The sequence below is a fragment of the Poecilia formosa genome, unplaced genomic scaffold (genome assembly GCF_000485575.1).
Source record: "Poecilia formosa unplaced genomic scaffold, Poecilia_formosa-5.1.2 Scaffold34, whole genome shotgun sequence".
NCBI lineage: Eukaryota > Metazoa > Chordata > Actinopteri > Cyprinodontiformes > Poeciliidae > Poecilia > Poecilia formosa.
This window is the reverse complement of record NW_006799973.1, coordinates 1,863,475-1,877,948: the sequence shown is the minus strand read 5'-3', so window position 1 is coordinate 1,877,948 and position 14,474 is coordinate 1,863,475. Positions and strand designations below refer to the sequence as shown.

The 14,474-nt window shown below is 38.8% G+C and overlaps 2 protein-coding genes across 3 annotated transcripts in view; one reads left to right on the top strand and one right to left on the bottom strand.

Annotated features, from left to right (window-relative positions):
- LOC103136751 (cell division control protein 42 homolog) overlaps positions 1–1,732 on the top strand; it is a 6,799-nt gene extending 5,067 nt beyond the window's left edge. Inside the window, exons 5-6 of the mRNA XM_007550148.2 lie at positions 583–780; positions 871–1,732. Coding sequence (XP_007550210.1) covers positions 583–780; positions 871–960 — 288 coding nt within the window. The 3' untranslated portion in view covers positions 961–1,732. The remainder of the gene's footprint in view (positions 1–582; positions 781–870) is intronic.
- A 1,227-nt stretch (positions 1,733–2,959) lies between these two features.
- Positions 2,960–10,927, bottom strand: wnt4b (wingless-type MMTV integration site family, member 4b). Of its 2 annotated transcripts, XM_007550147.2 has the most exons (9): positions 10,674–10,925; positions 9,088–9,346; positions 8,659–8,812; positions 8,508–8,592; positions 8,268–8,399; positions 6,694–6,836; positions 6,468–6,608; positions 5,598–5,760; positions 2,960–4,522 (listed from the first exon to the last, which is right to left on the bottom strand). In XM_007550147.2, exons 2-9 carry the CDS (start codon positions 9,192–9,194, stop codon positions 4,353–4,355), a joined length of 1,095 nt encoding a protein of 364 aa, XP_007550209.1. In that variant the 5' UTR covers positions 9,195–9,346; positions 10,674–10,925; the 3' UTR covers positions 2,960–4,352. The 2 variants fall into 2 exon arrangements, with proteins under 2 accessions (XP_007550209.1, XP_007550207.1); XM_007550145.2 differs by having other exon boundaries at positions 8,268–8,592; positions 10,674–10,927.
- Between the last annotated feature and the right edge of the window lie 3,547 nt (positions 10,928–14,474).

Sequence of the window (14,474 nt, the reverse complement as noted above, 5' to 3'; positions counted from 1 at the left end):
TATATATATATATATATATGTATATATACAGTACGCAATATTTAGGTTTTAGTTTAAAAATTGGGAATCATTACAATAATTGGATAATTATTGTTTTTTATTCTCCAAATGAAATCAGGATTGTTGGCATTTTCTGACCGTTTGTGATTTTATCTGCCACCGTTTAAGTAATAATAGAAGTATTAATAAATTATAATAATAGTAAGAGGAGTAATATTAGAAAAAATAGAGGTGGGCGATATGGACTTAGAATTTTATTATTTTATTATAGTGAAAAGTTACTACTTTTTTGTTAACTGGCTGTGAATTTATGTCATAGCACCACAAACAGAAATACTGCTCCTGAAAAGCATTTCCATTTAAAATGTTCTTCTTCAGGATGCAAGTTACTTAAAAAATGTGTGATTTATATCACTAATCTGCACACAGCAGCAGCATTTAATTAAATTTAATGGTATTTATTGATGTTTTTATCTCGGTAAATAAAAATTTTTCACGACGATTGGTAAACGATACGATAAATGCTGATTGTTCATAGAAAAAAAAAATCTATTTTCATTGTTTGTATCTTTCTCGTCCCAGTGGGTTCCGGAGATTTCTCACCACTGTCCAAGCACACCTTTCCTGTTAGTGGGAACGCAAGTGGACCTGCGGGAAGACAGCAACACCGTGGAGAAGCTGGCCAAAAACAAGCAGCGCCCCCTGTTCCCTGAGAGCGGGGAGAAGCTGGCTCGGGAGCTCAAAGCTGTCAAATACGTGGAGTGCTCTGCGCTCACGCAGGTATGGAGCTAATTCACCACCACGTGGTTGGTCTGGTATATAACCAGTCAGCTTCACTTTGCTCTCTGCTTTCTTCTTCCTGTGAACCAGCGAGGGCTGAAGAACGTGTTTGATGAGGCCATACTGGCAGCACTGGAACCTCCTGAGATCAAAACGAAGAGGAAATGTGTTCTCCTATAAAGAAACGCAGACGAGACGAAACCGCAGGGAAAATTCAGCCGAAACATCCATTTGGTAGGAAGGAGATACGGACACACAAGAGGGGAGGGAAGAACTGTGCCATAGAGATTTTATTTTATTTTTCTTTTGAACACGAGCTCAATGATTGTACCTTCTGAAATTGGAGAATATTGCCTCCAACATGCAATATTTGTCCTTTACTGAAAGCTTTTAGAAACTACTGTATTCTCCTTCAGGTGTCCCCTCTCCCTTTTCCCTTACTGCTTACTGTAACGGTTCTATGCTGCATTTTATGTGTTAAAGGAGATATTCCTTTATAAAGTTCCTCAATGTGCTTTACTGAAGCAACATGGTAAGACGTTTAAAGAGGCACTGAAATGTTAAGTGGTACTTTTTATTTTATTTTTTTCTGCCCTTATTGAATTAGCTAATGAAAAGCCAAAGGATTTAACGTCAATCCAAACAAATCTGTCATGTTTACCTCCCTCAAAGCTAAGTGAATTCCTGTTTTTGTTTTTTTGTTTTTTTAATATATGCGAGTTCTGGGAAATCTTCATAGTCTTTTTTGATTTTAACTTGAATTTATTTTGTCCAGATGATTTTTAAAATTTGCTAGATGACCAACAATGATTTGATTGATTTTTGAAAATATTAAGATGTAATATTTTTGATAAAAGTCAACCTTGATATAAGGTGATGAATCTTTTTAGAAATGTTCAGGGTTTAAGAAATCAGAGGATATTTTTAATAAAATCCTTTTTTTTATCAAAAGTGAAAAGGACTTCTGTCTTGTGTGTTAAATTAATTGTGAATACAGAGCACTTTTAAATGAACATTTTCAGATTTTGTCACATCACAGCTTCAAACCTACATGCATTTTATTGAAATTTTAAGGAGTAGATGAAAATAATAGAGCATTATTGTGAAGGGAAAGGATTTTTAAAATCCAGGCATTTTAAAAAATAATTAGAAATATGTGACAATTGTTTCCACCCTCATATTAGTCTACATTTCCAAAGAATCATTTTGTTGGAATCACAGCCGCAGGTCTTTTGGTGTTTTTCTTCTGACATATTTTTGCTTTTCTGCCTCAAGCTCAGCCTGTTTCCATGGATATCACAGAAACAGACTTTAACTAGGCCACTCTAACACATAATTATGCTCTTTTTCATAAAATGTTTTGAGTCATTTCCCTAAAATATTTTGAAATCCTTTCAGCATTGGCCTGTATTTACTGCCATCTTCTTTGTTCCAAAAAAAACCCCCAACATCCACACAGGATGATGCTGCCACCACCATGTGTCACCATGGGGATGGTGCATTTGAGGGAGCATGTGATGTTTACTTCCCGTTTCCTTTGATTTTTGAGTGTATAAATAGACTCCATTAATGTGAAAGTTACTTTGTAGAACATCATCAAGGTAAAAATACATTCTTTAAAAACAACCTTTCCCTTTGAATGCACTTTTAGTAAACATGACAGGTCAGCATTAATTAGATCTGCTCCTCAGTTGTAATGCAGAACTGTAGTTTTTGGTAGAAGCAGATTAAATGGCAGTGGCAGCGCTGTTGCACTTCAAGATCCAACATGTGGTCCAATAAAAATCCAAAACCAGCCGCAGAGATTTAAAATTAAACCCATAAAGAGAGTTTTACAAATCTGAGCAAAATCACTGCTAACCACTCTGAGACCCAACCCTAGGTTGCAGACTTTAATCTCAGTTGGCAGAGGGATTTTTGACAAGGAAATGATCAAATTTAGCTGAGTTTATGTGTTGATTTTTATTTTATTTTTTTTTACTTTGCTCGAAAACAGTTGTGGTTCTCGCTTTTAAGCCGGGAACTGATCGGGGCAGAAGCACATTCAGTACTGCTCCGTTTTGCAACCATAGGAAAAAACTGAAACAGTAACTCGAACAGGTTTGTGTTTCAGGTAAACTACTGTATTTTTGTTAGATGTCTTGGACAAACCTGGTGTGCTGGAGCGTACAGAAATGTAACATGCAACATTACAGACACTAAGGTAAGCAGAAGCTATTTCTGCTGCTGGAAAATTAACTGAAGGAAACACTCTGATACACAGTTGTGTTCAAAATAATATAACTGTGCGGGAAAAGAGTCAAATAAGCTCTGAATGCTTTTACAAGCGTTTATTCCTGTCAATGCAAATGCATCGGCAACGTGGCCCATTCTATTCAGAACGACAACAAATGGATCAAATTTGTCCTCCGTCTATACAGAAAGTGATAGAAAGAGAATGAGGAAGTTCAATAAAAGAGCAGTGTTTGCATCTTCTCATTTACTGTGTAAACCTAGAAATACTTAGACTGAGCTTTGCTGTTAGTTATTGAAATAATACTTAAGTTATAAAAGCCAGGTTTTGTTTTTATAAATCTGTGTTGTGTGGATTCTACCAACTTTCATCAAACTTTTCCACGTATTCCAGGATACTTGGACTTCATACATCAGGTTCTCTTTGTATTTTGGTGTGGAAATGCAATATTTTTCCAGTTTTCCATTGAACTGTACAGAGGTCTCTTTAAAGCTGCAGTTTGAAATATTCTCTCATGTATTTGTTGACATTATCACTATGGTGTAACAGTTCAATATAAAACAGATAATCTGTGAAAAAATAATTAACCTCTCTGCCTTCCCCAGTGCTCACCAGTAACAACCAATCAGAACCAGGAGGCGGGTCTTAGCGCTGTCAATTAACCTCATCAATATGAAAATATATTATTTATTAGTTTTCCATTGTTGAATCAACTTTCTATTCACACCATTTTGTTCTTCTGACTGCATTTCACTCAGATTTGACAGGAAAGCTCCATGACCATGTTTTATTTTGAACAGGTCAATTTTAATTAATTACACAGAAACAGTAAACGACATGTCTCGACTGTGGGCTCTGTTCGGTTTTTGTTACTGTACTACAGCAGCTACTACATATAAATATAATTTTGACCAAAACCGTTGTTTGATCCAGTTAGTGATCTTAGACTGCATTACTTTGAACACAACTGTAAAAAATAAATAAACCAGGAACAAAGAAGGAAACATAAATACAGAACACGTTCAAAGACCTGCTAGGGTAAGACATAATGTATAAGCATGAAAAACACTCCTGCAATGTTTCTGTTAGTTTTAGTTAATTTCAGCTTTAAAAGCTTTGTCAGGTGAAGGTTTAGGTTGCTGTTGTGAATCTGCCCTCCTTTGCAGTTTTGCAATGCTGTTCCACAAAACTCTCATAGTTACAGATTTGTTTGCTGCAGCTTTCAAATTAGAAGTGCCAGAAAGTTCATATAATTATCTGACGTATTTACTCTGCGGCGCCTCTCTGCTGGATTATTTGGGTCTTTAATTGACTTCAGTCTGCTTTTGTTTGAGCCGTTTCAAACTCTGCAGGTGTGAATGGTGACTGTATTCTTGCACTGCTGGCAGCGGACTGAGCAGCACCAGGAAAACTTGCAGGAGCAGCGCTGCACCACCTCGGCCCGGCCCGCTCTGTAGCCGGGCCCGCAGCACACCAGCTCACAGCCGTCTGGAGCCAGCCGGGACGTTCCTGAGGAGGATTTAAAAATAGCGGCCATGTTGGTTTTTAGTGGTGGTGGACAATAAATGAATAGCAAGATACAGTTGTTTACATTCACTATATGCATTTTTTTCACTGACATGAAATCTACACAAACTTTTCCTGTTTTATGTCAACTGGGATTACATTTTTTTTTCTATTTGCTAAGTGCCAGAATAATGAGAGAATTTTTTAAGGTGATACTCATTGCTTTCTTCGGTGGCTCAGTTACACCAGTTCTGTCGAGATGTATGGACCAAAATTCCTGCCAACTGTCGTGAAAAGCTTGTGAGAGGATATCCAAGACATTTGACCCAAATCATAGAGTTTAAGGGAAATCAGTGGTACCAAATACTTATAAAGTGTACTTCAATTTTTGACTTTGAAGAAAGTAATAAAAATTGCCTTTAAGCATTCTCTTTCTTATTATTGAAAATAGAAAAAGAATTGGTAATCCTAACTGACCTAAAACAGGAAAAGTTTATTCTGATATTACATCAGGCACTGTGAAAAAAATACATTTAGTGTATGAAAACTTATGGCTTCAACTGTATATCGAGATGACGTGATCAATATCAATTGATAATACGTCTGATTGAATCTTCAATATTCAATATATAGAACATTCCCTGAACTCCGATTCAGAACCGCACAGCATTCTGGGAGATGTAGGCAGAGGAAAGGGTTTGTCAGCAAGCTAAGAAAGGTCGTTGGCATCAACTAACTCATTCTTTGGTTACCTAGCAACAATTTGTTGAGTAACTTGTGGTTACCAAGCAACAACCTGTTAAGTAACTCCAGCAGTTTAAGTTTTCGCCACTGTGCCTCATGACTGCTTAAAAGTAAAAAACAACGAGATGGAATGAAAACTGGATAAAACAGGAAAGGAATAGTTTGGCGACATTTCAGATATTTAAAACAAAAAAACTCATCAATAATAATTATCAATATTGACCAATATGAGATGTTAAAACTGTGACATGCTTTCAGCCATATCATCCAGCTTTAGAGTGCAATGCCACAAACTGATGCTTCACAACTTGGATTGTTTGTTTCTTGGATTTACCGTTGCATCTTCTTCCAGCAGTCCCTGGGATGCCGTTATCTGGGTCAAGGTGGCAGAAGTCTGGGGAAGGTGCCACATACACGAGGTCTCTGGCAGCAGGGGGTTTGACGTAGGGGTCACGAGGGAGCAAAGCTGGCCTGGACCCAATACGAGTCAATCGGACCTAGAAGAGGGAGGGTTTATTATTATTTTTTACATTTTTATTTACTTTCAAATGAATAAATATATGTCCACACACATCGTTGTCTTGCAGTGTTAGAGCAAAAGTACAACAACACTCATTATTTCTTTCCAAATACATAGTTCAAATGTGACGTCAGCGTTCCTGGAGCTTTGTAGCTGACGACCATCTTGGTAGGTATCTGTAACTAACTGTCATGACAGTTGCTATGACAACGATAAACAAGCCACATTCTCTGTCTCATGTGGGTCGATCCCAACAGCAGTAACTTTGTTTATGTGTCTCTCTTTTGGACACTGGTCAAAAGTATCAATATGTTTTCTTTTTTTGGTCTAGAAGCCACGGTTCGTCTTTGCGTTGTGCTTGCCTACCAAGATGGCGGTTCAGTGGCACAGATCACTGTTTGGTTGAATTCACCTTTCAGCTTAGACATCAGGATGACTAAAATATAATACTGCTTCTGGCGGTTCTCAGATTTTAACAATAAAAGAACAGTAACAGTGGGACAGGTTGTAAATTTCTTCACTCTAAGATCCTTTTACCTTACACCTCTGCCGTGTTAGACTCTCTCCTCAGCCTCTCAAGCAAATATTTAGTCAATATTTAAACTAAATCAGATCTTAATGCTGAAACATAAGCTTTTTGTGTATCGAGCTACAAAAACATGAGCAGAAATCATGTTCTGATACCTCAGTGGCTCCATCAAAGCGTTCCTTGAGTACAACTCCAACACGTCTGAATGGGGGCATGACTTTCCAGCAGGTTTTTAGCTCACAGGAGCCAGAGACACCATGACATTTACACTCTACCTGCATGTTGTGCAGGATGGCCTGTGGATCAGGGTATGTAAAGTCTTACTTGGTGCACCATTAACTACCAAAATGGGGAGTTAAAACGGACTTCAACACTGCAAACCTTTCGACCGGCCTCGTTGTTGTGGAGGTTCATGAGTGGGCGTCCCGCTGACAGCCCCTTGGCCCGCTCAGGTTCATCCACAAAGGTTTGAGAAAACGCCACCCCATAGGACAGGTTGTCACTGCACCCTGACCATTGGAAGCCTGTGGGAAGACAAAACCGTGGACAAGTCTCTCCAGCGACGTTTTGAGTTATTTACATACAGATTCTTAAAGTGTGGATTCTACGCTTTCCAGTGATGTCAAACATATGAAAATGAACAAATAAATGAATGAGATATGGAAATATGATTGTTGGTACTTGGAAAGTAGGATTTCTGAGAAAACGGCACTAAAAGTTTATTCCCAAATCTGCTGAACAACATAGAGGTGTCCTCTCCCTCAACTCCCCCTCTCAGCTCCTTCAGACTAGCCAGCAGCAATTAGCAAACACCTGGTAGAACTGTGCATCTGCTCAGCTCATTATACCAGCTGCTTCCCAATGAAACGCTGGCGAAAATGTTGTTAAAGGGTTAATAGAGGAGATCCGCTGTGATGACTTCCTGAAGGCGGCGTTTCACTCAGGTTTTTTTTAAAGGGACAAAGACGCAATTTCAAAGCATTAAATTATAAAGTAACATTTCTTTTAGTCATGTTTGATAGTTAAATAAATTGCATTTTTTTTGACAACTGAATGTATCGTAGTTACTTAATTATGCTTAAAGTGGCACATAATAAAACACATAATATCAACCCTTTAAGACTGATTTGATAAAACAAGAGTAAAATATTTACTGTTGATTGATTGATCTAATCATTTGAATCAGGTGTTCTGGAAGAGAGATAAATCTAACATATGTAGGAGACCAGAATTGAGAAACACTGACTTATGTTCAGAGTTGGACCTGAAAATTGTACTCAAGTAAGAGTAACTGATCAAATTATCAATCAGTCAATATTTAAAAATTACATAATCAGACAGACCAAAAATATTAATTTAAGTTAACATTTTGGCATTTTAAGGACCAAAATTACAATAATTCATGCAAGTAACAAAAAATAAGATCAGTTTCTTTTACTAATAAACTTTTGAAACTTTAACAAAAACTGCAGTGTGTGTCTCTATCTGGTGAATTTTTATTCAAAACATGTTTGTTATTCTGCCAGTGGATAGAGAATCCACAAATTTATTGCTCATTGTTATTTATTATTGTTGTATGATTATTCTTATTACTTTATTTATTTTAATTTTCATTGTGTACTATGCTGGGACAAACATTTCCCCCCCTTAGGTGATCAATAAAGTATAATTATGTTATCTTATCATCTCAAATATTACTTAAGTAAAGTGTAACAATATTTCAAAATAAAATTACTCAAGAAAAAATAAAAAGTACAGTGTGGCAAAAAATACCTTAAAAAAAGTTACTCAAGTAACTTTTTTGTAACTAGTTACTACCCAACTCTGCTGAATGGACGGTAGATGATGAGGAACCAAACTGTTAAAATTAAATAAATCAAACCAGCAGCTCCTCTGCCGTTTGATGCTCTGTGTGACTCACAGTGGAGATATTTCCCAACAGAAATCAAGCTCACCTTCAGGGCTGACGCCTCTGACCTTCCTGTCGCAGCCACACCTCTCCAGCTCGCCACGGGTGCAGGCTCGGGTCACGGCCACCGCCACTGCTGCTGAAGACAGAGCGTGCACAAAGGCCGCCTCACGAGTGCCTGGCACCACAACAGCAACACAAAAGAAGAAGAAAAGGAAACAGGGATCGCATGTTTTAAAACTCAGTGAATGCCTGCTCCTCCGTGTCATCTCAGCGAGGGACGCACCTTGATTCATGACTCTTCCGAACACGTTGATCCCACGTGGCGTGGTGGAGCAGTTCCAGCGGCGATTCCTGAACTGATGCTGACACTGACACAAAGCGACAGGGTGAATTTCTCACAAGACGCCTGACATCTCTAATCTCTGCTGTAATACCTCTTCTATGACCATTTCTGCTGCTTTGCGTACGGACTCCATGACCTCCCCTCTCGCCCTGCACACCCCCACCTGCCCCGGGGTCAGCCCCCTCAGCCGGGCGCATGGAGCGGCACCAGACACGGCTCTGGAGCGAGGCAGCCTCGCCAGGGAGCTGCAACACAAAGGCGGTGAATGTGGCTGCGATTCCCCACAGGTGTGAGTTGCAGACAGGGAAGATGGAGGGGGTTAAACTAAAAAAAGGAGAGGCAGAGTGGACAGAGATGACGGCAGAGAGAGAGAAAAGAGAAAAGGTCACCAACTGAGAGAGACAAAGAAAGAGAGGGGAGCTCCTGAAAGAGATTTAGAGACATGTCACCGTCTTTTAAAAGTTATAGCATGACAAACAAACTCTTTCTTTCTGTCCCTCCCAGTTCACGCTACACTTACAGCCAGTTGGTTGCCATGGTGGTGTGGGTGGTGCATAGCAGCAGCAGCAGCAGCAGCAGCAGGAGGAGGAGTGGTGCCGAGAGATTGACAGGTGAGACAGTTGGCATCAGACTGTCTGTCCGTCTGTCCGTCTCCGTGCTTCAGGCTGGGTCGTTGGACTGAAGGCTGTCCGGCTCCACCGTGGAAGTGCTCTGTCCTGTCTGTGTGGCAGTGAGGGTTTATGGTTCTGATCCCGAGTCAGGGGACGAGCCCTGCATGTCTGCTCAGAAACAAGATAAATTAGTGTCTTTTCTATCATAAAAGGTGATCAAACTACAGGATGTTGTGATTAGTATTTATTTATTGTTATATGTAATTTTTCTTGTTAGTGAATAGCAAACGCTGTATGCTGGTGCTCATTGCTATCAGATTTTAGTTTAATTTGCGTATAAAAACAATAAAAACAAAAACAGCTGTGCAGGACAAGATCCTAAAGTCTAATAAGACAATTTTCTCTGACATTTTTTAATTCATAACAGCAAGAATATAAAAAGTTTCACAACATTTGAAATTCATGTTGTTTTAAAAGTGTTTTTAAAATTAGATTTCACAAGTGGATTGAAAATCTGGTGGTAGGTTTGCTCAAACTGAGGGTCATCTTTATTTAAGTGCACTTTGCTTAATTTATGCTCTGCATATAATCGAAGCCACTGTGTTATGTGGAATAAGTGTGTAAATCAGAATAATGTGTAAAAAAATTATGAAAAACTATTGGCAAACCTGTAGCTAAGTGAACATACTTACACCTAAAAAGAGATGTACAATAAAAAAATCATGTTAAGTATTGTGAAGATCTTGTATTTTGTATAGAGAGGAGCAGATAAAGATAAATAACAATCCACTAGAGTCAGATATGCTTTTATTTTGGTTATTCTCAGCTGTAACGAATATCTGATTATTTCTTTTGGTTATAAAGTCACATCTGTTGTAGATTAATCTCATCACTTTTCGAACTATACTGTGGCTGGAAAACAAGGTGAACATTTGTCGTTAGGCTTTCAAGATGAAAGTTTGTGATTGCAAACTGTTTATTTTATTGTTTAAAAGAATTTGTGGCAAACACCGGATGAAAACTAAATAGAAAACCTGAATCACTTTTTATTTTTGTACAAAATAGTAAAAAAAAATAATTCATGAAGCATTTGAATTACAATGAAACTGGCCAATATTTTCTGTGAAAAGTGTTAAAAATAAAATACAATTACATTAAATTTTACTCACTGAAAACTTTATTTCAATGGGAACTTTCCTTGAAATAGTGAAACATAATATAAGTGTGTGACCAGAACTAAATCAAAAACTAAAATCTTGTCAGACTTTGTAAACTCAAACTAGACTAAAACTAAAATTAGAGATTGATAAATTGTGACTGAAAATGAATTCAGTTTTAGTCAAAAGGTTATAAATAAAAAATAAATTTACTAAATTTGTGCTTCAAACTAACTTTGTGTTTTAGAAATTATCATAATCTGACCCTGCAATCCAATTCTGCACATTTTGTATGTGTGTGTGTGTGTTTTTTAAAGTCAGCAAACAAAAATACTTACAGGGTTGTTCCAGAAACTGCAAACTCATCTTTAGAAAAATCAAAATATGTCCACATGTCCCAGTTGAAATTTCAAGTTAGAAAAATTCACCTGAAATAAGGAGAAAAAATGTAATCCACAAGGTTTTGATGAATAACTGCAGGGTTTTTGTTTTCATTCAAAGGAAGACTTTAAACAAAAAGAGTGTCATTTTTCATTGTTTTGTCTGTGTTGTCCCATGAAAACATGCTGAGTTGAGACAGCTGTGATGTGTGAGAGCAAAGCAGATGGGAGTGATTGGTTTTAAAGGAGGAAGACAGTACGGGTGGAGACGGAGGGCTGGCGTCATCCAGGGTGTGGAGTGATGCAGACAGGAGGAGGAGGAGGAAATGTTTGAAAAACGTGATAATTGTGAGTATTAAAGCTGTAAAATATTCTACTTGCATGTAGAATATGTTAGTAGACCTGAAATCTGGGCCTAAATCTAAGGCAGATCAACAAAATCCCACTAAAGTACGACTACATGTGGATTTCTGTGCATGCGGAGTTTCTTTCAGCATCCTTGCATGTTTGTCTGACCACAGAAACACTCAACTATAACTGAGCTGTCTGATTTTTATTCCGTTTCCCTCCAAACTCCTCTGATCAGAAAATACAACGCAGCATTTTGCATTTTCATACAGTACATGTTTGCATGTGAGAAAGTGTCTTACCTAATGTTTAATTTTCCCAAACTTTGTCGCTCATTTTACGAGTTTCCCCCTCCTCTTCCTCCGTGTTCCCCACATCTGCCCCCTGGTTCTCCTTCTCTCCCACTCCCTATATTGTCTTAGAAGAAGGGGTGACATTTAGACAAGGGGAGGAAAACACACTGCCGACAAATATTGGAACTGAGGCAAATAAATCACAAGGTAGTAGGCAGAGAGGGCATAAGGAGAGCGCAGATAGTCGCACCAGCAGAAGAGAAGAGTTTGTCACAAATCTGAAAATAAAACATCTTGGTGGAATCAAATATTCTGTCTTAAACAATGCATTAGTAACTTCTTTTTTTATTGTTTACAAATATTTGAGCTTCAGCAGTCGGTGTAGCTGCACTTCCTTAAAATTTATGCAGTAGTTTCCCCTCCGTCTGTCTCGGCCTGTTTGCTCAGATTGGGATGTTCATAAATAAGGAGGTAATAAAACAGACACTTCTGATGACAGAATAATTCTCACAGGATATTGTTGATATTGCTGGGATTCAAAGGTGTTATCTGTGCTCCTGTTTGAAAAAAATACCCAGATTTATCACACATTTTATGACAATATAAAGCCTCTTACGGCCTTCACTTAATTACAGTTTTAATTGCTTATGTTCTGTTTATTTCTCTGTAGTTGTTTTGGTAGCATAGCTACAGTGTGAACTAACAGATTTTGTCTGGTTTTGAGTAAACATGAGTAAATACAAAATGTAATTTCTAAATTATTATTTAATTTATTTTCCAAACTAAACTGGCTCTAAAAAAAGGTGATCAAATCGTGAATTAGCTGTGCATAAGCCTTTGCAGGGCTCACTTGCCTCAGTGAAAGTCAATGTTTATGATTCAACAATAAGAAAATTATTTATGGAAAATATCATTACAGTGACAGTAAAGCATGGTGGTGGCAGTATGATGGTCTGGGGCTGATTTGCCTGCTTGTCCTGCTGTAATTGATGGAACCACAACTTTCTCTCTCCTGCAGAAAATCCTGAAAGAGAATATCCAGCCATCAGTTTCTGACCTTTGCAAACATTTAAGTGAAGATCTGGGAGCGGCATAGTCAAAGTTTCTACTCAAACCTGATTGAGATGATGTCCCTTAAACTGACTTCTTACTCAAAACCCCCCAAATGTGGCTGAACTAAAACAATTTTACAAAGACTGGGCCAAAGTTCCTCCACACTGATGTAAAAAACCTGTTACCTGTTATTGCAAATGTTTTTTCTCATGAATTAAATCATTTGAAAGTTACATTTTGTATTTACTCAGGTTGTCTTTCCCTTATAATTAGTTTGAAGATCGTAAACATTAATGTATGACAAAAACAGAAGAAATCAATATGTGGGAAAATAGTTTTTTTTTTTTTTTTGCAGTAAAACATATTTTCAGCTTTTGATGCTCCTTCACAAGAAAGAAACAATTACAAAAATCGATACAGTTTGATTAAAAACTTTTCCCTCATAGTCAGCACAGATCTTTAAATTGACCTTTTGGCAGCTGGAACTTTGTCAATGGTTGTAATGTGTTTGCATTTGTTATAGAATAATTTATTTATATTTAACTTTTCAGATGAAATTCACAACAGCTAAACTTGGTGATTCAGACATCATTTTTTTGTGTGTGTTTTGCTGCTGGAAAACTCAAAACGTCACCGCAGACTTTCTGCTGACAGATCCGTCTGCACACTTTCTCATTCCCCCAAATTTCTCTGCTCACTCTCCCCTGTCTTTATCTGCTGAGACGGGCGACTCCTTGCCTCCTTCTCTCGGTCCTCCTCATGTCGTATTCCTCCTTTGTGTCCCCCGTCTCTCCAAGTGACGTCCTCTGTTGTCTCCCACAGCAACACCATGGTGATGAGCTTGGCCACCGTCACGTCCAGCGCCTCTGTTATGCTCGTCCCTTCACCCCCTCTCGTAAATAACTTGCCTTCTTTTTTTTTTTTTATCTTTATCGTTACCCCATTTTGTAGACGTTTTATCATGCTGACATGGTCTGGTGGTGATTGACTGTAGCCAAGAGACGCTTGTTAAAGCTTCAGTCGTGACATGTACATGGAGATGACTTGCATTTCCTCCTATTAAAGAGAGAAGCAGTGGACTTTGAGAGTGTCTGCTGGATAGATGGGGCACATCTAAACTGATCTTCCTCCATGCTCTCATGGTTGCACGGAGGGGATGATTGACCTCATTCAGGATGGCTGCCTCAGGGTGCCTCTGGACTTCACGGGCATGTTCCCCCTCGAAACGTGACCTCTCACCTTTAGCTCCTGCATTACTGGAGGCCCACCTGCCTCAGCAGTTTGAGTGCAGATGCAGAAATCATCTGAGGCGTGCACATGATCGCTGTGCATGAGCACGCTTGCATTGCTCAGGCATCCCTGCCAACAAAGGGCTGAATGCACTGCTGTGTGTATGTGTGTGTGTGTGTGTGCATTAATATTATGGGATGGCGGGCGGTGGTGTTGTCAGGCAGGGAAGTGGGGGTGGCAGAGAGGGAGGGGAATGGATGACCCATGAATGTTATGGAAATATGGTGGCGTTGAGAGGGGAGGGGGCCCGGCTGCGGCCTGCACACACGGGATAGAGGGAGCAGATAGCGGGATGAGGTGTTAGTGACGGTGTCGCACGTGAGCCCTGTGCACGCGCACACATGCCTGTCTAAGGGGCATTCAAGCAACAGTAACAGACAATAGCCAGGCATAAGGCTTTGTTGCTATGCGATCTGCATGCACCGTACCACAGGGAATACTAGTGGCCATTGGAGTGAGGAGAAAGGCCTTTGTTTTTTTTGGCTCAGATCTTCATTTTTACGAAGAGTATGCCACGTTATTTACTGTGAATGGGGAATAAAAGGAGCTTGTATTTACATTGTTAAAGGGAATTTCATCTGCTGGTGTCTGTGAGTGTATATGTGACCTTTAGAGGGAGAAGTCATGACTTCAAAAAGTGTGGGATGCAGAGTCATTTATCGATTACACATCTAGCGTATCAAGAGGGGAATATGAGTGAAGCTGGATTACTCCTACTAAAAATAACATCAGAAGCTCTGACAGATAGTAGACAGCATACCAAATTAAAGTGCAG